This window comes from Narcine bancroftii, chromosome 12 (assembly GCF_036971445.1).
Source record: "Narcine bancroftii isolate sNarBan1 chromosome 12, sNarBan1.hap1, whole genome shotgun sequence".
NCBI lineage: Eukaryota > Metazoa > Chordata > Chondrichthyes > Torpediniformes > Narcinidae > Narcine > Narcine bancroftii.
Window position 1 is genome coordinate 55,000,220 of NC_091480.1, and position 25,164 is coordinate 55,025,383.

A 25,164-nucleotide genomic window follows, 5' to 3' on the forward strand; every position below is an offset into this window, starting at 1 on the left:
GACATTGCCGTTCGCCCGTTCCAGCGCATACAAATAGACTTTACTGAACTTCCTAAGATTGGTATTTACAAATTTCTCCTTGTCATGGTTGATCATTTTACAAGATGGGTTGAAGCTTTTCCTACCCCGAATGATCGTGCCAACACTGTCATCAGAATACTCATTGAATGTGTCATTCCACGATACGGTATGATGCAGACCATTGATTCAGATCGAGGTACGCATTTCACCTCTCAGATTCTACAGGGTGTCTGCAAGAACCTAGGAATAGAATGGCAACTACATACCCCATGGCATCCCCAAAGTTCGGGTCGAGTCGAACGTATGAATCAAACATTGAAACTCCAACTCACTCGACTTAATGAAGAGACTGGTCTTTCCTAGATTAAATCGTTACCATTAGCCCTGATTAGAATTCGGACAGCACCTCGTAAAGATCTTGCAGTCTCACCGTATGAGATGATGTTTGGGCTCCCATTTATGGGGTTCCACACTGATTCTTCCATTCTGAGGCTAATGACCAATACATTTCCAAATTTTTACGAGGGCTTTCTACTTCCATCCAAGATTTGAAACAAAAGGGACTATTAGCCCAAACACCACCCTTAGACTTTCCTATACATTCTATTAAACCTGGTGATTGGGTTTATGTAAAAGCATGGCAAGAGGATCAACTAAAACCTGCCTGGGATGGTCCCTTCTGTGTACTTTTAATTACAGACACCGCAGTAAGAACAAGAGAGAAAGGATGGACCCACATTCAAAGAATTAAACCAGCTTCTGAACCACAACATCACGACACACAGATTCAACCCTCAACCTGGCATGCAGTTCCTCATCCTTCAGACCTGAAACTTACACTGCGCCGTGACAGAGTGCCGTAATGTTACATTTATTGTCGTATTTTAACGGTTTATACATTTATTGTTGTATTTTTTTATTGTCGTATTTTAACGGTTTATACATTTATTGTCGTATTTTAATGGTTTATACATTTATTGTTGTATTTTTTTATTGTCGTACTTTAATGGTTTATACATTTATTGCCGTATTTTAATGGTTTTTACATTTATTGTTGTTTATTCATTTTTTGGAATATTGTTCGTTAAATGGATATGTCACTTCAGTACTCGCTATGTTTTAAGTCCTCCTGGAATAGGGGCAGCAGAGGTTACAATTGTGATACTTTACAGTGTAGACAGGGCATAGATTTAGGACAATTTTAATACGGACCAGGGGAACACAGTAGCGATAGTCAGTTAACAGCCTACATAGTGATTAATCAATGTACATTCCACACACAGGGAGAGACTCACAGGCAAGCTGAAATTCACGAGAAACAATCCCCCCCCAGCTTGGTCTCTTTTCATCACCCCGTGAAGGGGAGCACCAGTTACCAACAACGTGAGCTGCTTGACACTTTAATATCAGGCTCCACACAGCCTTCGGAGATTGGTGGCCCTAGGGTTCGGGGCTGAAGAGGACATCAGATACTAGCCACAATTCAACAGAACCGCCTGACTCAACTCGTTCGCTGCTGAAGGCAGCGTTTCTCACAGACTGCTACTTGTTCACTGCTGAAGGCAGCGTCTCTCACAGACTTCGTCAGGACAATGCTTACAAAAGTCGGGTGGTTAAAAGACTCTGCTTCAATGTTTCAACGTGAATCTGCCCATGCCCATATTCAGACGTGGCAACTTCGGACTGATGTGGGATGGACTAGACTCTTTACTGAGAACTGGAGCCTGATACTCGCAACCCTAATAAGCAGCTGGACTCGCTACTCTGACCTTCATGGTGCTGCCCTACCTAAAGACTTTACGCAGGTATTACAATTCGGTTAATGACCAGCTGGGTAAAACAACACCTTACACTTGAAAGATCAGTATTACTGATCTAAAAGAAAAGTGAGGAGGGGGGGAGGGATCAGTCACACTGACACTAGTAACCAAAGATCAGCAACACTGATCATGGTGAAAGATCAGTATTACTGATCTTAAAGAAAAGTGAGGATTGTGAGAGATGGGAAAATTGATCTAAAATTATGAACATGGAAGAAACTAAAATTCATCAGTTAATGGCTGTAACCAGTACAAACAGGATGAGCTTGGGGATTAGGATGCAGGAAAGCAGTGTCAGCACGATTAACATAAGAATCTTCTGTGTGACAAGAGCCACCATAAGACTAAGAAAAGGAATGGTAAGGTACAATAGAATGTAGGAAGTTGAGGTAGTCTGGATCAGATAAAGGTCTCCTAGCCCTGGACAGAAGTACCAAGTCCTACATATCTAATTAGCTAACCATACACAGATTTATACATATGAAATTAGCCAACCCTAGATAGAATGAGTCAACTCCGCATACCAAGAGATTGTAGCCCCGAGAATCAGGAAAGTGTGAATAAGGACAATGACATGATGGGGCACCCACAGGATACCCCCTGGTCCTCCAAGTGTACTGAAACTGCACGTAGGCAGGAAGGATTACCTATGCCAAACTCATCCAGGGGGCAGAAGAATGTAAGGGGGAGGGCACTCTGATACTGAAATTGACTGTATAAAAGTTGGGTGAGCCCCAGTATATGTGTGTATTCCCAGGGTAAGGGGAAGCACCCAACTTTGCATTGTTGTAGTAATAAATGTTCTTTTTTCTCAATTTTTGTCTCGAGCAATTTCTTTAAAGGTACATTAATTTCTAGCACTTTCTTACCCAAGATGGTCCTGGAATGCCAGATTGCCCTTTTACACAGAACGCGTTCCAGCACTGTTACTACCTCTGCTGCCAGAAAAAAAGCCAGAACAGCAATGATTCTTCCCCCCCCCCACCCATTCCATGTCAGTGCTTTTTATATCGAAGGTGTAGCATAAAAAAGTCGCAAACATCCCAGAATAAAATAGCTGTGTAAAAAGCACTACTGCCGCAGACAACACTAAACCACAATAAAAAATTACAGTGGCTAACTAGGAAACATATAGGATTGGAGTAGGGTAAGTAGTAGCAAGAGTATCTTGTGTGTTCATAAAAAGCACGTGGGAAAATGAAAAAAAAATAGCAAAATGGCAGATAAACTAGAACAGTTTTAAAACTCAAGCACAGAAAAGGAATAGAATCAAATTAAAACACACAGATGAGTGAGAGGTATTAATTAAAGTTTGCTGAAAGGAGGCAATTGCCAAATCATTCTATACAAGGGGTAAAGCTAGATTCCATTGTATAGGAAGGGGATGGAGCAATTTTATAGTTTGATTTGAACATCATTTGTTCCTGAGCTATTCTTCGTTGACATTTCCCCTCAAGCCCCCACCCCAAGAATGTTGATGGTACAAATTAGGCAAATTAGGTCCTGGTTCAAAATGTTGGTCATCTGCAACTCAATTAAGTTTTCTTAAACTACTTAATGAAGGCACTGATCTTGAGTAGGGTCTCAAAACCTAGCAATGGGAAGATGACTTGGATACGTCCCTTTTAAGTTACTTCCCTAAGGGCTCTCAATTGACCCCTCCTCTACCACCACATTAAAAGGTACGATAATAAACAAGCAATGTGTAACATTTAAAGAATTAATACATAGTTTAAGGAGAAACAATCCAAACAGGTAAAATGGCCAGCTCTGGCCTCAAAATTAGGATTAGATCAAAGGCATATATAATGTTGCCTAACCAAAATAAAAAAATACACAAAAAGATATGGAAAATTTCAGAATTCAGATGACCAAGGCATTAGTGGAAGAGAAAATAGAATACTGAAAGTCAGCTGATGATATGGAATTAAGTGGCAATGTGAATTGTGAGGAGGATACAGGATGGATTCCTGGGAAGGCAGGTATGATACAAAAGATGACTATGTAAAATGAGCACATTCTCTGAAGTTTAGAAGGTAGATGAGGAATTGACTTTATTTGGTTATGATACAAACCACACAGAAACACTGGAGGAACTCACCCAGACTCATAGCATCCATAGGCGGTAAAGATATATTACTGACATTTCGGGCATGGTCCCTTCCTCAAGGTATAAGCAAAGAAAAGGAAGGCATCAGAATAAAGACTGTAGTCTGGCAAGGGAGAAGTGCAGACCAAGAAAAGGTGTTAAATAGATAAGAGGAGAGGTTAGAATTGATCCTGCAATCCTCTTTCTGCCCCCAGACTTGCCAACCTTTTGTTCTCATCCCCCATCTTTAGCACAAAGAAAAACCCTCGACTTCTTCCCTCCGTCACCTTTCCCCCCAGCTGTCTGCCTGACTCCCTCTTCCCTTTTCTCCTCCGTCTTCTTTCACAGAGCGACAATCAATTCTCACTTCTCCTCTTATCATATCCAATTAACACCTTTTGTTGTTGCAGACTCCTCCCCTGCCAGACTACAATCTTTATTCTAAAACCTTCTTGATCTTGCTCAGGCCCGAAACATCAGTAATACATCTTTATCTCCTCCTGTGTATACAGTGTGACAGACTGAGTTCCTCCAGCATTTCTGTGGATTTTTAGTACAATCATATCATCTACAGACTTTCGTGTTTCACTCCATTTGGTTATGATGTCTAATAACCAGGGGTCAGATTCAAATCAAGGGATCGGTCAGTCACGACACAAGATCGTTTTGTCCCATACAGAGGATAGCAAGCCTTTGGAAATCTCTGTCCAAGAGGCTATGGAGCTTGGTTGTTGAGTATATTCAAAAGAGATCTTTAGATTAAGATTAAGGAATTTTGGGAGGGAAAGTGCAACAATGTAAAAGATCAGCCATTCTCCTATTGAATGCTGTGTTCTCCTTTGACCAGGAGTAATGTTTTCTGGTTATTGTATCTTCAATCCTGTCTGCCTATCTCTGTTTCTATTTCTTACTTATCACCCTCCATTCCACAAGCTCCTGAACCTTCTGAGCCTTTGGCCCACATTGCTGGGAATTGACCCAAGCCCCCAATTCCCCTTCCTCCTGCAATCCTCTTTCTGCCCCTAGACCCAGACTTGCCAAACTTTTGTTTCAACCCTGTCTTCAGCACAAAGGAAAATCCTTGGCTTGTCCAAGGCCAATTTAGCAACACAATGGGTTATGCCGTGGGCATCTGAATATTAATACAATAGGTTTGCAACCAATCCTTAAAGTATAATAACAGACACCAACAAATTTCTTGGCAAATACATCTTTATTGTATTTGTACATCTATCTTTATCCTCCATCATACTCAAAAACAAATTTCACGTATGGGAACTACAGAATAAGGTTTGTTTTACAAACACAATTCTCACCTGAATTCCTTTCAGTGATGAAACCCCCATGTAAAGAAAGACTCCGTAAAGCACAGGCATTGGAATGAACTGAAAATACAGAGTGATTGGAAATATCACAATGGAACATTCAAATGACTACTATTCTCTCTCCAGCCTTCACCTCATCAAATGCTGAAGTGAAGAGAAAGATTTGATAATAAGCCATTATGGTTACAATATTGCCTCAGCATAGGTTTTCAGTCACAGGATCCTACTCAGGTCATTGCTCCATTTAAAACAAAGTTTGAATACATTTTGAATTCTGATTTTCCCTTTCAGCAAAAATCAAGTTCACTCACAACTTCACTGCTTGTAAACTTGAGCTCATAAAATATTTTGGAAATCATTTGTGCAAATTCAAGTTCAATTGTACCTGACACCATGCAAAAAAATGATTTTTTTTAGTATATTTTGGGTTAAACAATGAATATCCAGTTTATTAGTCTCAAGTTAACAAGTTCATAAAAGTTAATGTGATCAACCTGAGGGACACATTTTCATACTGATGAAACTCAAACAATCATTTATACATAAAAATATATTTTTTAAAATGCTTTTTAAAAAAATTTCTTGCTCTTAGATTAAGAAAATAATAAGTGTTAAACTGGCTATCACATCCAAATTATTGAGCAGTAAATGACAGGACTAAATAACTACGGAAATAGTAAATAATGACAAACAAATCAAAATTAAAGTTGTATCATGCTGAATCTATTAAAATACGATATTTATGTCAACTAACAAGTCCCTGGATTGATTAACAAATGATCGAGATTTCTATAAACCCAATATGAAATTTTACAAGTACTCAGTGGAAGATTGTCCAATTAAAAAATGTGAAAACTGATAGTGAATATCTTGTTTCAGGAACAAAGTGCAATGTAACTAAAGTTCTTAAGTTTATTATATCAGCTCAGAAAATATAACAGCTTTTTTGACAATATTGAACAGAATTTGTGTTACGATCCAATTAAAAGTCTGGTTTGTATTTCATACTAAATGCAGACAAATCCTCGACCGAATTTTCCAATGATCACATTGTCTAATAGTCTGCTATTAACTTACCTTTAACAAAGCAGTCATAAAGACAGAACAGCCCATAAGAATAAAGATCATCAGACCAGTGACACGCTGCTCTCGAATGCCAAGGAACTTTGGCTGCTCACCAGGAGCTGAACATGCTGATTCCAGTTTCAAACTGTTCACATGAGAGATGGAGAGAACAGTTGCAGCTACAAACCAGGGTAGACCCATGATTGAACACACACCCAGCATTACAGCTACAACCAGGAGATCAAGGTGATAGCCACATCCTTTCTACAGAGAGAAAAAAAAATTGTTTGATTAGAATCTCTAAATTGTGACTGATTAAGTTCCAGCAATAATGTTAAAGCCAAAACAGTTAACTTAAAAATCAAGATACAACTTTAAATTGCATGCTACATTGAAGTTGCAATGGATTCATATGAATGCTGTTATATTCTTAATAATATTAAATTATCCACAACATTAATTTTCAAAATTTTCAAAATCAGCAGGAATTCATACTTTCAGTTTGTGTTCCTTCCTATTTATTATGACAGCAGTGATCTGTTGGTCCATGAAAATAAGAATAGTACAGAGTAGAGCTGGGATAATGGCTGCAATGACTGTCCACCAGGGATTTGGACCTATGGGGTTAATTATCCATCCACGATCATCTCTTGTTGGCTGCAAGTAAGCACACAATACAAGGATTTATAGGTCGTTTTTTTTTTGAAATTACTGGCATTAGTCCAATCTTGCAACTTCTCATTAGCAATGTATTCCAAGAACAATGTTCTAAGAGATCAGATACACAAGTATTTGGACACCCAAGGGTTAATTAAGGATAGATGGCATGGCTTTGTGTGTGCTCGGTCATGTTTAATTAATCTTATAGTTTTTTTGAGGGGTGTGGTGATATGACTACAGCAGGGGGCAATCTCTGAACCTGCAAGAAGACCACTTAAGGGGCTGACTCCACCTGGCTGGCTGTCAATCAGCTGACCTGAATATAAACCTGAGCTGGCCCCTCCTGAGCCAGTCACATGGGGAGCCACCAAGGCAAGAACTGGTTTTCAGACTTTTACTGGAATAAAGCCTGTTGAACAGTCTTTTGAGTTTTGTGCTTGCTGGCTGCTACCTCAGCACAGTACAAGGATATTACCCAGAAATTAAATGAAGGAAAGGCTGTGGATGTTGTCCTCATGGACTTTAGTAAGGCCTTTGACAAGGTCCCACACGGGAGGTTAGTTTAGAAGGTTCAGACACTGAGGTTGCAAACTGGATTCAAAATTGGCTGAATGGGAGAAGACAGAATGGTGGTGGATGATTGCTTATCAGACTGGAGGCCTGTAATTAGTGGTGTGCCTCAGGGATGGGTGCTGGGACCATTGTTGTCTATAATCAATGATCTGGACACTAAGATTAGAGGCATTGTGGACAGCAAGGAAGGCTTTAAAAGCTTGCAGAGGGAATCTGGACCAACTGGAAAAATGGTCCAGAAAATTGAATTTAATGCAGACAAGTGTGAGGTGTTGCATTTTGGAAGGACAAACCAAGGCACAACATACATTCTTCTTTGACTTGGCTTCGCGGATGAAGATTTATGGAGGGATATGTTGCAGGCTCGTTGGTGACTGACAAGTCCGATGCGGGACAGGTAAGCATGGTTGCAGCGGTTGCAAGGGAAAATTGGTTGGTTGGGGTTGGGAGATGGGTTTGTCCTCCTTTGTCTTTTGTCAGTGAGGTGGGCTCTGCGGTCTTCTTCAAAGGAGGTTGCTGCCCGCCGAACTGTGAGGTGCCAAGATGCACGGTGGAAGGCGATATCTGCCCACTGGCGGTGGTCAATGTGGCATACATAGGAGGAGTCACGTGATGGAGTAGTGGCCGGACGGTGAACTCCAGCCCTCTCCAGAAAAGTCGGGAAAAACAAGAGAAAATACAAAGGCACAGAAATAAAAGTTAAAGAAAAGTGGAAAGAGTGGAAAGAAGATGGCGACAAAAAAAGAAAAATCAAAATCATCGGTAAGAAGAGAGGAAGTGAAGACAACGGAGGAAGAGAGAGAACGCCTTACCTGTCCGAAGAGGCCCGATGTGGAGAGAGAAGCCCGCTTCCTCAGGTCGGTAGAAATAGGACTACAAAAATGGCTCGCAGAGCCGAGTAAAAGTGCGCAACCGCGCATGAAAAAAAACACACCGACGGGAGGGGGGACCAGCTGGGGAGTCGATCTCCACAGCTGGCAACGACAGCTGCAGAACACCTGCAGCAAGAAGAGACCACAGAAAACAATGAAAACAAGAAAGAAGAGAAGAAAAGGGCAACAAAGAAACAACAGATGGCCAACCCAGAGGAAGAAGAAGAGGAAGAATACAGTGAAATAGATGAAGGGAAAGGCAAGGTAAATGATATACTTTCTCTTGTTAGAGGATACATGGAGTCATTTAAAGAATGGCAAACACAGGAATTCAATGATTTAAGAAGAAGAATAAACAACACAGAAGAGAAAATGAATAAAATAGATACGACCTTAACAGAAATGGGAAAGAAAATGGACAAGATGGAAGAGCGGGCAGTAGCAGCAGAAATGGAGGTAGAAGACTTAAAAAAGAAATTGGAGGAATCTAATAAAAAAACTAAAGAGACAAGAACTACTAGCTCAAAAAATAGATATAATGGAAAATTATAACAGAAGAAATAACATAAAGATAGTGGGCCTTAAGGAAGATGAAGAAGGCAAGAATATGAGGGAGTTTATAAAAGAGTGGATCCCTAAGACCCTAGGATGTCCAGAACTACAGCAAGAAATGGAAATAGAAAGGGCACATAGAGCATTGGCCTCTAAACCACAACCACAACAAAAACCAAGATCTATTGTAGTAAAATTCCTAAGATATACTACAAGAGAAAAGGTACTGGAGAAGACAATGGAAAAAGTAAGAGAAGGCAACAAACCACTGGAGTATAAAGGGCAAAAAATCTTCATTTATCCAGATATAAGTTTTGAACTCCTAAAGAAGAGGAAAGAGTTCAATACAGCAAAGGCGATTTTATGGAAGAAAGGGTATAAATTTATACTAAAGCATCCAGCAGTATTGAAAATAATTATTCCAGGACAACAAAACAGACTATTCTTGGATCCAGAAGAAGCACGAAAATTTGCAGAACAATTACAAAAATAGACTGAGGGATGAAGACAGGTAATGAGAGTAAAAATGATCACGATTGATATGTATGTGGGTAAAGACAAAAATAGACTGAGGGATGAAGACGGGTAATGAGAGTAAAAATGATCACGATTGATACGTATGCGGGTAAAGAGGTATAAGAGTGAATAGAGACAAAGTGCATACGTGATTGTATCTGTAATTAGAGGAAAATATAGATAGTAGAGACAAGAAGTAATAAGGGAAGGTAATGAAATAGAGAGAATAAGGAGGGAATTAAAAGAGTGACCTTTGTGACATATGAAAAGTGAAATCTTTTCTGGGGGGGGCTGGGTGGGGGGAAATAGCGGTCACTGCAAAATCAGTTGACGCTTGCGAGTGGATTCGCAAATCCAAATGGAGAGGGGAGATGTGGTTGTCCGACAAGGGATAAAGGACAACTCAGGAGGGGAAGGGGAGATTGGGGATAAAGAAGATAGAAATAGGAGAATAAGGAAAATGTTGGATGTTGTAGGAATGTTGTCTTATAAAGAGTTGAAAATAAGAAAACAGAAATGGAAAAGGAGGAAAGGTAATGATGGAAAAACGGAAAGAGAAGATAAACAAAATATAAAATGGCTACGCTGAACTATATGACTTTAAATATTAATGGAATACATAACCAAATTAAAAGGAAGAAACTACTAAATTTACTGAAAAAGGAAAAAATTGATATAGCATTTGTCCAAGAAACACACCTAACTGAATTGGAGCACAAGAAATTAAAGAGAGATTGGGTAGGACATGTAACAGCAGCATCGTATAATTCAAAAGCAAGAGGAGTGGCTATATTAATTAGCAAAAATGTGCCATTTAAAATAGAAGAGGAAATAATAGATCCAGCAGGGAGATATGTTATGATAAAATGTCAGATATATTCGGAGTTTTGGAATCTACTTAATATATATTCACCTAACGAAGAAGATCAAAAGTTTATGCAAGATATCTTTTTGAAGGTAGCTAATACGCAAGGGAACATACTAATAGGAGGGGATTTCAATCTGAATTTGGATCCAAATATGGATAAAACGGGGAAAAAAATTAACAGGAAGAACAAAGTAACCAAATTTATAATTAAATCAATGCAAGAAATGAAACTTTTGGATATATGGAGGAAACAAAACCCAAAAGAAAAGGAATACTCATACTACTCGACTAGACATAAAACATACTCAAGAATAGACCTATTTTTGTTATCAGCTAGTATGCAGGATAGAGTAAGAAAAACAGAATATAAAGCGAGAATGCTATCGGACCATTCACCCTTAATACTGACAGTAAAGCTAGAGGACATCCCTCCAAGAATGTATAGATGGAGATTAAACCCCATGCTACTTAAAAGACCGGATTTTAGAGAATTTATTGAAAAACAATTAAAAATGTATTTTGAAGTAAATACGGAATCAGTGGAAGATAAATTTATACTATGGGAAGCAATGAAAGCATTCATTAGAGGGCAAATAATAAGTTATGTAACCAAGATGAAGAAGGACTATAATCAGGAAACAGAGCAGTTGGAAAGGGAAATAGTAAACATAGAAAAAAAATTAGCAATGAAGGAAGATACAACCAAAAGAAGAGAATTGGCGGATAAAAAAATAAAATATGAAACATTACAAACATATAAGGTAGAGAAGAATATAATGAAGACAAAACAGAAATATTATGAACTAGGTGAAAAAACACACAAAATCCTAGCATGGCAGCTTAAGACAGAGCAAACTAAGAAAATGGTATTGGCAACAAGGAAAAAAGACAAACAAATTACATATAATCCAAAAGAAATTAAGGAAAACTTTAGAGAATTCTATGAACAATTATACCGAACTGAAAACGAAGGGAAAGAAGGGAAAATAGATGAATTTTTGACTAAAATTGAACTACCAAAACTACAAATAGAGGAACAAAATAAATTAACAGAACCATTTGGAACAGTAGAAATACAAGAGATAATAAAAAAATTACCAAATAATAAGACACCAGGAGAGGATGGATTTCCAATAGAATTCTACAAAACATTTAAAGACTTATTAATACCGCCCCTCCTGGATGTAATCAACCAGATTGATGAGACACAAAACTTACCAGATTCATGTAAAACAGCAATAATTACAGTAATACTAAAACAAGGGAAAGATCCACTATCACCAGCATCATATAGACCAATATCTTTGCTAAACACAGATTATAAGATAATAGCTAAACTATTAGCAAACAGATTAGCAGAACAGGTACCGAAAATGGTAAATTTAGACCAAACTGGATTTATCAAAAAAAGACGCACAACAGACAATATTTGTAAATTTATTAACTTAATTCATGCAGTAGAAGGAAATAAAGCACCTACAGTAGCAGTTGCTTTAGACGCAGAGAAGGCGTTCGACAGAGTAGAATGGAATTATTTGTTCAAAGTATTGCAAAAATTCAGTTTACCGGAGAAGTATATTAATTGGATTAAAGCATTATATAAGGGACCGTTAGCGAAAGTGACAGTAAATGGACATGTATCAAAGCAATTTAACTTAAGCAGGTCAACGCGGCAGGGATGCCCACTATCACCGTTATTGTTTGCGCTAGCTATAGAACCACTAGCAGAATTGATAAGAATAGATAATAATATAAAAGGAATAAAAATAAAAGACAGGGAATATAAAATCAGTCTATTTGCGGATGATGTTATAGTGTACTTAACAGAACCAGAACTATCAATAAAAGAATTATATAAGAAATTGAAGGAATATGGAGAAGTGTCGGGTTACAAGATAAACGTAAATAAAAGTGAAGCAATGCCTATGAATAATGCAGATTTCTCAAAATTTAAGAAGGAATCTCCATTCAGATGGCAAATGCAGGCAATAAGATACCTAGGTGTACAAAAATCTAGGCCAATTATATAAACTCAATTACAATCCACTAATGAAAAAATTACAGGACGATTTAGAGCATTGGAAAGATCTACCACTAACACTGATAGGAAGGATAACCTGTATTAAAATGAACATTTTTCCAAGGATACTATACTTATTTCAGGCATTGCCAATACAACTGACAGAAAAATTCTTCAAAGAGCTAAAGAAAATAATAAGGAAATTTTTATGGAGAGGGGGGAAACCGAGGATAGCACTAGATAAATTAACAGAATGGTATAAACAAGGAGGCTTACAATTGCCAAACTTCAAAAATTATTATAGAGCCGCACAATTAAGATACCTATCAGATTTTTATCAAACAAGGGAAAAACCAGACTGGACGAGATTAGAATTAGAATAAATAGGGGAAAAGATACCTGAACACATATTATATAAATGGGACGAAAAATTGGTACAACATAGAACTTCTCCAGTATTCTCCTCAATATTTGGAAGAAGATTCATGTAGAAAGAAATAAAACAAATTATCAATTACCAAAACTAATATTGACGCAAAATAAGCTACTCCCTTTTACAATAGACAACCTTTCCTTTAGAAAATGGGAAAAAAAAGGGATTAAAAGAATAGAAAATTATTTTTCAGGAAGTAGATTCTTATCCTTTGAACAAATGAGAGATAAGTACAATATAACTGGAGATACAGCGCTGGCATATTACCAACTGAGATCCTACTTGAAAGATAAATTAGGAAGCAATTTGAGTTTACCAGAGGGAAGTAACCTTGAATATGTGATTACAGATACAATGTTAATCAAAAGATTTATAACAAATATGTATATTAAACTGCAAGAAAAGGAGAATGAGGAAACAAATGGTAAAACTAAACAAAAATGGGAACAAGATTTAAATATAAAGATAAAAAAGGAAACATTGGAGAAATTATGTTCTCGAACGATGAGAAATACAATAAATACGAGGCTACGTATGATACAATATAATTGGTTACACAGACTATACATTACACCGCAAAAGTTAAATAAATGGGACCCAACAGTATCTGATAGATGTTTTCGATGTAAAAAAGAAAGGGGAACAACAATTCATGCAATCTGGACATGTGAGAGAGTAGAAAAATTTTGGGATGATCTCAATTAGATATTAAATAAAATAACAGAAAACAATATACCAAAGAATCCAGAGATCTTTCTCCTAAGTAACATAAAAAACAAAGAATTTGGAATTGATTTGGAGGATGCACAAAAAAGATTTGTTAAGATAGCCCTAGCCGTAGCAAAAAAATGTATTATGTCAACCTGGAAATTGGAAGATAATTTTAAAATACAACTATGGTATATAGAAATGAATAAATGTATTCCATTAGAAAAAATAACATATAGTTTAAGAAATAATATTGAAATATTCGAACAAGTATGGGAGCCTTACATTAAATACAATAGTGAAAACCTACCGGGAACAAACATTACCTAAGTTGATGGAAGGAGAAGGAAAGAAAAGAATGGACTCAGTAGAATTTCTGGTGTATTTTTGTTGAATGACAACATTGTCTGACTGGCTTAATGCAACCTAGATTGTATACCTAAAATGGATGAGAGGGGGGGTGGGGGGGTGGCTTGGGAGGAGGGAGGGGGGGAGAAAAAGTCACTGTATATGTGTGAAAAAGTGTATATCATGGCTAATGTGATTTATGGTGTGAAAAATAAAAAATTTAAAAAAAAAAGTGGCATACAGACATACATAGTGTGAGAGATAATGGAATATGGGAAGTCAAGCAAGTGCTAAATAGGAATGAATTAGGATGGGTTGAATCAGGGTGGAGTAAGAATAGAATGTGAGGAAGGGTTAAGCAAGTAGAATAGAATGTGAGGAAGGGTTAAGCAAGTATAATAGAATAGGGGTCTTATAGCAAGTAGATAGATTGAGGAAGTCCTGGGGGGTTGTGATTTATGAATAAGAACAAAGACATGACACTTTCTGGTAAACAAGTTTACAGAAAGGCACATAAACTGCATGTAGGCATAATTACCTAATGCTAAACCAATCCAGGAGGCAGAAGAATGTTAAGGGGGGAGATACCTCTGTACTGAAATAGAATGTATAAAAAGTAGGGTAAGCCCCAGGGTAAGGGGAAGCACCCAACTTTGCACTGTTGTAAAATAAATGTTCTTTGTTCTCAATTTTTGTCTCGAGTGAAATCTGTGAAGGCACCTCTGCTTCTCACAATAGTAAAACGGTAGGGCACTGAGGAGTGCAGAGGAACAAAGGGATCTGGGAATAGAGATACATAATTACCTGAAGGTGGCATCACAGGTAGACAGGGTTGTGAAGCTTTTGGCATATTGGCCTTCATAAATCAAAGTATTGAGTACAGGAGTTGGGATTGTGAGAGATAAGTAAAACTGATATAAAAATATTAAGATGAGGAAACTAGTATCGATATATTGTGTAATAAATAAAGCCAGTATGAATAAGATAAAGTTAGTTTGGATAAGATAAGGGTCTTCTAGCCTTAGACAGAATTAGCAAGTTCTGCATATAAGGTTGTAGCCATGAGAGTCGGGAAGGTGTGAATTAGAACAAAGGCAGGTTTGTGAATAAGGACGATGACATGATGGGACACCGACAGGATACCCCCTGGTCCTCCAAGTTCACAGAAACAGCACGTAGGCAGACAGGATTGCCTAATGCCAAACTCATCCAGGAGGCAGAAGAATGTAAGGGGGAGGGTACTTCTATACTGAAATCAACTGTATAAAAGTTGGGTGAGCCCCAGTGTATGTGTGTATTCCCAGGGTAAGGGGAAGCACCCAACTTTGCATTGTTGTATAATAAATGTTCTTTGTTCTCAATTTTTGTCTCGAGCAAATTCTGTGAAGGTACTTCTGTTTCTCACAGGATGCTATGGTGAGGTTATACAAGATATTGGTAAGGCCAAATTTGGAGTATTGTGTGGAGTTCTGGTTGCCAAATTACAGGAAGAATATCAATAAAATTGAAAGAGTGCAGAGAAGATTTACCAGTATGTTTCCGAGTGTAATGGATTTGTGTTAATATTAATCTTTAAAGTTTTAGATATTATCTTAGTAAAGTTAGTGTGGGCGAGAGAGAGAGAGAGAGAGAGAGACTCAAGATCGATGAGTGTTTCTTTTAAAAAAGCCTTTGTGTGTACATTCTGGTGGCAATTTTTCAAACAAGCAAGTTCTTCCTCGAGGGAATTACACAGACAGTTCGGAATCTTTCATTTTAAATTCATACTTTTGAAGTGGGTCTAAATGGATAAAGATGCTTTTAGCATATGGATGTGAATCAACTTTTAGAAGCATTTCAAAAGGCCATTTGGCATTATTCATGGTTTTGGAGAAATGAAACAAGAAACGATGTCATGTGCCATGTGATAAGCATTTTGTAACAATATTAATATTTAGGGAGAATTTATAAGATTTAGAGTAGGTCACGTACATACACACATTTTAAAACGATCTTATTTTAAAGACTGAAGAATTCACATTGCAGGGTCTCTGTTGAATGTGCACCTTTCACAAGTAGGTGTTAATTGAACTGAAGTCAAAATTGACCATTGTCTTGCTGGAGTCATGCTGTCTATCAGTACCCTTTCTGCAAACATAGAAAGGTCACTCCTAGATTTTGTTTATCTAGCAACAGATGAGAGCAGAAGAAAGAACTTCCTGTTGTTTTATTCAGGAATGTGGGGGGTTTTGCAAGACATGAGTCATGCTCTCTTTGGAGTTTCAGTTGAAAAAGAGAGAGAGTTGAGTTAACAGCTCAGTCAGTCAGTCAGTGTGTGGGACACTGCCAAGTAACTGAAAAGTGCAATCCTGGGAAAACTGTTTGAAACTTGTGAGAGATGGGAAAACTGATCTAAAATTATGAACATGAAGGAAACAAATTCATACATCAGTTAATGGCTGTAACCAGTACAAACAGGATGAGCTTGGGAATTAGGATGCAGGAAAGCAGAGTCAGCACGATTACCATAAGAATCTTCTAGTCTTTGTGACAAGATCAATGAGCCACCATAAGAATAAGATAAGGAGCGGTAAGGAACAATAGAATGTAGGAAGTTGAGGTAGTCTGGATAGACAGAAGTGCCAAGTTCTACATATCTAATTAGTTAACCTTACACAGATTTACAAAGTTATACATATTAAATTAGCCAACCCTAGACAGGATGAGCCAACTCTACATACCAAGAGACTGTAGCTCCGAGAATCAGGAAGGTGTGAATAAGGACAATAACATGAAGGGACACCGACAGGATACCCCCTGGTCCTCCAAGTATACTGAAACTGCACGTAGGCAGGAAGGATTGCCTCTGCCAAACCCATCCAGGGGGCAGAAGAATGCAAGGGGGAGGGTATTCTGATACTGAAAGTACCTGTATAAAAGTTGGGTGAGCCCCAGTGTATGTGTGTATTCCCAGGGTAAGGGGAAGCACCCAACTTTGCATTGTTGTTGTAATAAATGTTCTTTGTTCTCAATTTTTGTCTCGAGCAATTTCTTTAAAGGCAATTCTGTTTCTAACAAACTGATGAAAGCAAGTTCCAGAGCAGTAGATGGCTGGAAGTGCTATCTGTCTGATGTTTCTCTTGAAATAGAGGAAGGAATGGAACTCTGTGGTAGCTTGAAGAAAGAGATTACCATCTAAAAATCCTGATGGGGCAAGTTTCATCAGCGAGATCCTAAAGTGACTAGTGATGGTACCTCAGTTGTGGAAATCCTGGAGCAACAAATATCTGTCTCTGCAAACCCTACAAAAACCTTCCTGAGTGGTAAACATTTACCTTTCAAGCACCAAGCCTGGTGAACTTTATACATGTTAAATTCTGTGCATAGTATGGTGATTGCCTGCAACCAGAGAACTTGGAAGAAGGAGAAGTGAGATTGAACTGTGAACCAAAGAACTTTTCTTAAATTTACACACACATTACATACATGTACACTTAGAATTAGAAGGGGGTTAATTTGGGTTAGTTAAATATAGAGTTAAGTTAATGTTTGATTCTATTATCATGTTTGAAGTTGATTAAAAATAACTTTTGTTTTGAAAGCCACTCGTCTTGGTGAATGTCTGTTGCTGCTGGGTTTTGGAGTCCTTTGGGGGTCTTAACAATTTTCAGAGAAAGATATTACTAGAATCAGAGATTTTTGAAACCGGAAGGAAGTTGACCATCCTGTGGAATACAGGATTGAAGATACAGCAAACAAAAAAGGTATTTTTACATGCTATTCCTGGTCAAAGGAGAACACAGACTAAGTGGCTTTTGAATGAGGAAGACTACTTCTGATTGTCTCTTTACGATAAAGAGGGCAGTTCAACCATGTTCTTTTCCATTTGGGCAATTTGTTTAACCCTTGGCCAATTTGTGAAATCTTCATGGAAGAAAATAGCCACATCTCTGTCTCTTTGGAAAGAGGACAGATTCTTCATGTGGAACACAGATTCCAAAATCTTCAGGCAAGAGAGGAAAAAAATCATTCTTATAAAGAAACATTGCTCTGAAAACAACTCTATAAAAGAAATGTGCGAGTTTTAAAGAGGTCTGATGACTTGATATTTCAACATACTTCATTATTGCTTTTGAGCAACAATTTAAAGAAATTTGATGCCTCACACTTTCTCCATAATCATTTTTGAACAGCAGTAAAGACTGAGTTTCAACACAAAAGCTTTCTGAGACTGAACTTTAAAATCATCTCTTCAGAATCAAGCTTAAACTGTAACGGATTGAGTTTTAACACACACATATTTACATGTGCATATACTGGGGTTAAGTTTAAAGTTAAGTAAGAAGTTTATGTTATTAATTATTAATAATAAAAATGATTGCTTGGACCAAATCCAATGTCTTGGTTATTCCTATTGCTGCTGATTTAGTATGCAACACCGGGTCTTTAGGAGTTGAGTTACTAAACAGGTTAGGACTTTATTCCTTGGAGTGTAGAAGAATGGGGGGAGATTTGATAGAGGTTTACAAAATCATGGAGTATAGACAGAGTAAATGCAAGGAAGCTCTTTCCATTTAGATTAGGAGAGATAAATACAAGAGGCCATGGCTTTATGACGAAAAGAGAAAGGTTTAGGGGGAACTTCTTCATTTTGAGATTGGTGGGAGTGTGGAATGAGCTGCCATCTGACATGGTAAATGCGGCTCATTCTTAAGTTTTAAGAATAAATTGGATAGATACATGGATGGGAGAAGTCTGGAGGGTTACAGAATGAGTGCAGGTCAGTGGGACTAGTGGAATGATGTTTCCGGCACAGATGAGAAGGCCCGAATGGCTTTTTTCTGTGCTTTAGTGTTCTATGTTCCACATTGTTCCACATTGACCATCGCCAGTGGGCTGATATCGCCTCAAACAGTGCATCTTGGCACCTCACAGTTCGGCGGGCAGCAACCTCCTTTGAAGAAGACTGCAGAGTCCACCTCACTGACAAAAGACAAAGGAGGAAAAACCCACCACCCAACCCCAACCAACCAATTTTCCCTTGCAACCGTGTCTGCCTGTCCCGCATCGGACTTGTCAGCCACAAACGAGCCTACAGCTGACGTGGACATTACCCCTCCATAAATCTTCGTCCGCGAAGCCAAGCCAAAGAAAGAAAAGAAAGTGTTCTATGGCTAGAAATGCAGGAGCAGATCATTTTGAAGGGTGGGGTAGGCTCAGTGACATTACTGGAGGAGATTATACAGATAATGAAGGGCATTAATCATGGAAACATTTTTAAATCCAAAACATTATTCAAATGGGACTTTGTTGGTCAGCAAGCACAAGGGTGAAGGGCAGAAGAGATGATGCAAGTTAGGATAGAGGTAGCAGAACTTTACACAAGCACAAATGACTCATGCACAAACCCCCTTCATTGCTTTCTCTATTTTATTTCATGTACCTTGCTAAGAAATCTGTTTCAGAGAACCACCACCACCTGAGGCAAGTAATTAAATCTAAAATGTCTGGTTCCCAAGTTTCAGTGTGTGGCACATCATTGCACAATATAATTACAAATTTGTGTTCTATTTATTCATTCCTCTTCAATACTGTTGTCATTATAAATATACTGTATACATGCAGTATACAGTATACAATGCAGCCTTAAGATTATTTTGCTCGCCTCAAAGTAAATGATTACTTGTTCCTTTGAGCATTTTGAATAATATTCCAAATTATAGAATTTATCAAAGACCCTTTCAACCCAGTGCACAGCATTATCTTTGATCCACTACCATCATAAAGGTAAAGGAGCATCAAAATCAGGACAGCCCGGCTGGGAAATAAGCTTCTTCCCAAAGTCTGCAAGATTGATGATCAGTATCCTGCAACCAAGTAAAATAATCCCAAAATATTTGTATATATTTATTTAAAATTCTATCTTTATGCATATACAGGATTACTATTGTGTATGTATGCACACTGTAGTCTGGAGAAACACTTTAATCAGATTGGACATGTATATTCAGATGATAATAAACTTGAACTTGAAATTATTTTGTTACCTTAAAGACACTGGGAACTTCAAGCTTTGGTGATGGTATTCCCAGAGCACAGTCAATAAGAACCATGGACAAAATGGTCAGGAAAACTGCAAAATCACTTATCATTGAGCGTACCTGTCAGTTAATATCATTAATGAACAAAACACTGTTATCAGCTATCAGGAGTAATAAATAATCACTTTCAAAAATAGATTAAATTTGCCAATAACTTTTAGATTCATGTAATAAATGGTACAGGTTCACTGAAACAAAAAGGAAAAAGACCCTTGCCAAAAAATTGCAACCAAAGGAATACATTAAAAATAGCAGGTCTACTCTTTTTCAGTAAAACTCTTCCCTGCAATCACATATGCTAAACCAAATCATCTGTTGCATCCAATCAGACGTTTGGAGTGAATCTTTACAGGCTTCCTTGTACTCGTAAGTTACATTCACTAATTTGTATTTTTTTTAAATAAAGTCTTGTCCTGCAAAATAGAATCTGCATAATTCTAGAAAAACAATTTTATTTTAAAGAAAACAAAATAATCAAGTTGTACTAACCTTGGTTGGGAAATAGTGACTTGTTTTAAACTGCTTGAGGAACCCCGATAGGGCAAATGTGGAAAAAAATAGTATAACAGACCAGAAGAGGACATCTGGAGTATATGGTCCATGCGGTCCACACGAAGGGCCAATAAATTCCCCGTGAAATGCCCTGCAGTCCTAAATTATGAAAAGCAACAAACAGATTACATTAAAAACAATGAACTGGACTAATTTTTGGTGCACCATTGCCATTGGTTTCATCACACTGAAATAATCTTCAGTCACTGATATCCACAATATTAGATGCTTATCAGATCCCACACATTATAATGGGATTGAACAGCAACATGTTTCTATTCACAAGGATTTGTCATTCATGATGTCTCTTTAAAAAAAAACAATAAACTGAAGTTTCAGAATTTTTTATGTGCCACAAGTTCATGACAAATTAAAAGGTGTTAAAACATTTGTGTTGGATAACTTCAAAGTAACTACACACACCAATCAGCATGTTATTCAGAAATGCACAGGAAACAATCAAAGAATGGGAGGGGGCAGGGTAAGGAAATGATCTTCCACTTGTCCCAGCCTTCTGTTTGAAACATACAAGTAGTGTCAAGTGCTCTCTGCCACCCATTTGTTGATCTACCACTTTCTCATGACTTGTATCCTTGCACCACAGGAAACAATCAAAATGTTGATTCTATCAAATTACATAATCTAAAGTTTGGAAAACTTCTATGCAGCACATATATCAATTTATACTGTAGGTTATAAAATGGAAAGAATGCTTAAACCAATTGAAACTTAAATAATCAAGTGAAAACCACTTCAAATCCTAAAATCATGTCAGAACATCAAATCAAATATAGTTGATCCATTTGTGGGTTTGCTGTTTATCAATTAAGCTGAAATCAACATTAAATAATGATCCTTTGGATTTTGGGAACTCTTATCCAAAGTAATTGAATGCATGAACTAAATGATTAATGGGCACAAGTTCCAAATAACTTGCATAAAATGAAACACACACAAGTTATGAAGCCTCATGGAAAATTGATGAGATACTCAAATCAACATGTTAAAGATATTTGGGGAAACAAATCTCAAACTAAAAACTGAAAATGCTGGGAAAAATTCAGCACACCAGGGCTCATCTATAGAAATAAAAATAGTAAATATTTCAGGTCAAAACTAGGAAAGAAAGCATGCAATTTTGCAGAAGGTGGTGGGGGAGAAACACATAGGGGAAAATATATGATAGGATGAGATTAAGATTGCTTTACGGACAAGCTATGGATAAAGTTAGAGTTGATGTGTTAATGATGTCAGTCAAAGACACAAAACAAAAAAAAAAGCACTGTGAAATGCAGATACAAGAAACACCAGGCGGGTCAGGCAGTACCAATGGGGGGAAAAAAACCTAATATTACAGATGGCCTACAGCAGAACTGCCAAGTGTTACAAACAGAAAAAGGGAGTGACCCAAAGATCAATGAATTTGGCTTCAACATTAACAGATGAAAGTTGAGGTGCTGTTCTTCTATCTCATAGTGGCTTCCTTTCAACAGTGCAGGAGGCCACAAACAGAGAGCTCAAAGTGGGATGGAGAATTAAAATGGCAGTTCACAGGAAGCTTTAGGCAGAATTCTTGGGGACAGAATGCAGGTGCTCTGCAAAAATCCACACTGAACATCAACCACCGATGATACTCATCCTATACTAATCCCATTTAAAAAAAATTCTCCTCACACTCTCATCAACTACCCTGCACCAAATTCTCTTCCATTAATGTCCTTAAGCCCCGACAAATACAGGATTCAGAATATGTAGTACCAAAATATAATCTTCTATAGCTATTAACAGTAATCATGATTCACCATTCTCTGAAATTTCATCTCTAAAATTACCTTTAAAAGAATGAAATACCCACTCTCTGTAATTAGCAGACGTGAACAAAACTACAGCAAAACAGCCAAGAAAACTCAATTCTGAGAATGTAACGTGCTGCCCAGCTATTACTTTCTTATCAGTTAGCCTAATCAATAACCATTCACAATCCTCCTTTACCCAGACTCCTATTTATTTCTCAGACACAATCAAAATTAGCTTTTTGTAACTTACGCTGACAGTCAGATTTGCCCAAGAGATTGACGATCTTGTAATATTTTGCTTCTCCCAGTACTCTATTGTTCTGTTGTTAGGATTATGAGGCTCTGTGCATGTACAGCTAAAGTGAACAGAACCAGAAAATTATACTTAATGTAATTAGATAACTGCGAATACTTCCCATCTTGAAGCAATCATTACCGAATTATTAGCAGAAAATAAATTAAACATTTCACAGTAAAAATAGTTTGTTAACTTAAAGAAAATTCTGTTCCACTAAAATCAGTTCAGGAATACCCAGATGTTTCTCACTATGGGTGCACTTTCTTAGGAATCTCTGTATATGCCAGGATACATTTGTTTTAGATGTGATAGATCAGGGGATCTATGGTTGCTCTGCTTGTTAAGGAGGACATTACTGCAGTGAGGTGACAGGATGGTATGGAGGGATCGACCAGTGAGGCTGTTTGGGTGGAATTGAGGGGTGGAGGAGGCAAGAGGGTGCTAATAGGGGTGTATTACAGACCACCAAATGGGCCAAGAAAATTAGAGGAACAAATTTGTAGGGAGATAACGTATATGTGTGAAAAACATAAGGTAGTGATCATGGGAGATTTTAACTTCCCACACATTGATTGGGATACCCATACGGTTAGAGGGCTGGATGGGCTGGAGTTCGTTAAATGTGTTCAGGATTGTTTTCTAAATCAGTTAGTAGAAGAACCGACTCGGGATGGTGTAATACTGGATCTCCTGTTAGGGAACGAGCTAGGTCAGGTAGCAGACATTAATGTTGGAGAACCAATTGGGTCTAGTGATCATAATTCTGTTAGTTTTAGGGTAGTTTTAGGGAAGAGCAAGGAGAGGCCTAAAGTTGAGGTTCTGGATTGGAAAAGAGCAAATTTCGAAGGAATAAGAAGGGATTTGGGGAGTATTGAGTGGGACAGGATATTTTCAGGTAAGGATGTTAATAAAAAATGGAGAATATTCAAAAAAGAAATTTTGAGGGTACAGAGTAGTTATGTCCCAGTGTGGATCAAAGGAAAGGCTGGAAGTCATAGGGAGGCTTGGTTTTCGAGGAATATTGGAAATTTGGTTAGGAGAAAAAGGGAGGTGTACAAGAGGTATAAAGAGCAGGGAGCTGAGAAGTTGAAGGAGGACTACAAGGAGTGTAGAAGGAATCTTAAGAAAGAAATTAGAAAGGCCAAAAAAAGGCATGAAGAGGCAAACAAAGTTCCCTACAGGAGGTTACGAAAAAAGGTGGAGGCATTAGGTATAAATAAGGAGGTCGTGAAATGGATTCAGCAGTGGTTGGATGGGAGGTGTCAGAGAGTAGTGGTAGAAAATTGTTTGTCCAATTGGAGGCCGGTGACTAGTGGAGTTCCTCAGGGTTTGGTCGTGGGTCCACTATTATTTGTTATATATTATACGATCTGGATGTAGGGGTGGAGAATTGGATAAGCAAGTTTGCGGATGGCACAAAGATTGGTGGTGTTGTGGACAGTGAGGTAGATTACCGTAGATTAAAAGGTGATTTAGGAAGGCTGGAGGTGTGGGCTGAGAAATGGCTGATGGAATTTAATACAGATAAATGTGAGGTGCTACATTTTGGAAAGGCAAATTTAAATAGGTCTATACATTGAATGGTAGACAATTGAGGAGTGCAAAGCAACAAAGGGATTTAGGAGTTATGGTAAATAGTACCCTCAAGGCTGATACTCAGGTAGATGGTGTGGTGAAGAAGGCATTTGGAATGTTGGTCTTCATAAATCGGAGTATTGAATTCAAGAGTAGGGAGGTTATGATGAAATTGTACAAGGCATTGGTGAGGCCAAATTTGGAGTACTGTGTACAGTTTTGGTCACCAAATTATAGGAAAGATATAAACAAAATAGAGAGAGTGCAGAGAAGGTTCACGAGAATGTTGACAGGATTTCAGGGTCTGAGTTACAGGGAAAGGTTGTGCAGACTGGGGCTTTTTTCTCTGGAGCGTAGAAGATTGAGAGGGGACTTGATAGAGGTGTTTAAGATTTTAAAAGGGATAGACAGAGTAAATGTGGATAGGTTTTTTCAATTAAGAAAGGGGGAGATTCAAACTAGAGGACATGGTTTAAGATTGAAGGGGGAAAATTATAAGGGGAACATGAGGGGAAATTTCTTTACGCAGAGGGTGGTGGGGATGTGGAATGAGCTTCCGGCAGACGTGGTCGAGACGGGATCATTGGTTACATTTAAGGAAAGACTGGATCGTTACATGGATAGGAGGGGACTAGAGGGGTATGGACCGGGTGATGGTCAGTGGGACTAGGAGGGCGGGGATTTGCTACGGCATGGACTAGTAGGGCCGAACTGGCCTGTTCTGTGCTGTAAGTGGTTATATGGTTATATGCCAACTTGAAAGTGAAAGTGCTTGGATCCAACTCGTCTTTGCAGAGAACACCTACACAGAATTAAGAATCCCCAACCGCTATTGGAAGGGATTACCAACTACTTGCAGTTAAGTTATTTTTTTTCCTTTCTGTTACTTCAATTCCTTGAGCATGTTTTTTTTTTTAAAAACACACTCTTGTGGAATGGAATCATGTGCTTAAAGACTTCAAAATAGAAGAGGAAGGGAGGGAGAACGAAGGG

General features: G+C 37.9%; 1 protein-coding gene across 9 annotated transcripts in view; it reads right to left on the minus strand.

Moving 5' to 3' along the window:
* The window catches only part of LOC138747011 (electroneutral sodium bicarbonate exchanger 1-like), a 243,218-nt gene that overhangs the window by 34,853 nt on the left and 183,201 nt on the right, over nucleotides 1-25,164 (minus strand). For all 9 annotated transcript variants that reach the window (XM_069905848.1, XM_069905847.1, XM_069905849.1 and 6 more), the window contains 6 exons: nucleotides 22,549-22,654; nucleotides 20,440-20,601; nucleotides 19,897-20,010; nucleotides 6,816-6,977; nucleotides 6,333-6,584; nucleotides 5,247-5,315 (listed from right to left, as the gene is read on the minus strand). In XM_069905848.1, the coding sequence (XP_069761949.1) occupies nucleotides 5,247-5,315; nucleotides 6,333-6,584; nucleotides 6,816-6,977; nucleotides 19,897-20,010; nucleotides 20,440-20,601; nucleotides 22,549-22,654 (865 nt within the window). The remainder of the gene's footprint in view (nucleotides 1-5,246; nucleotides 5,316-6,332; nucleotides 6,585-6,815; nucleotides 6,978-19,896; nucleotides 20,011-20,439; nucleotides 20,602-22,548; nucleotides 22,655-25,164) is intronic.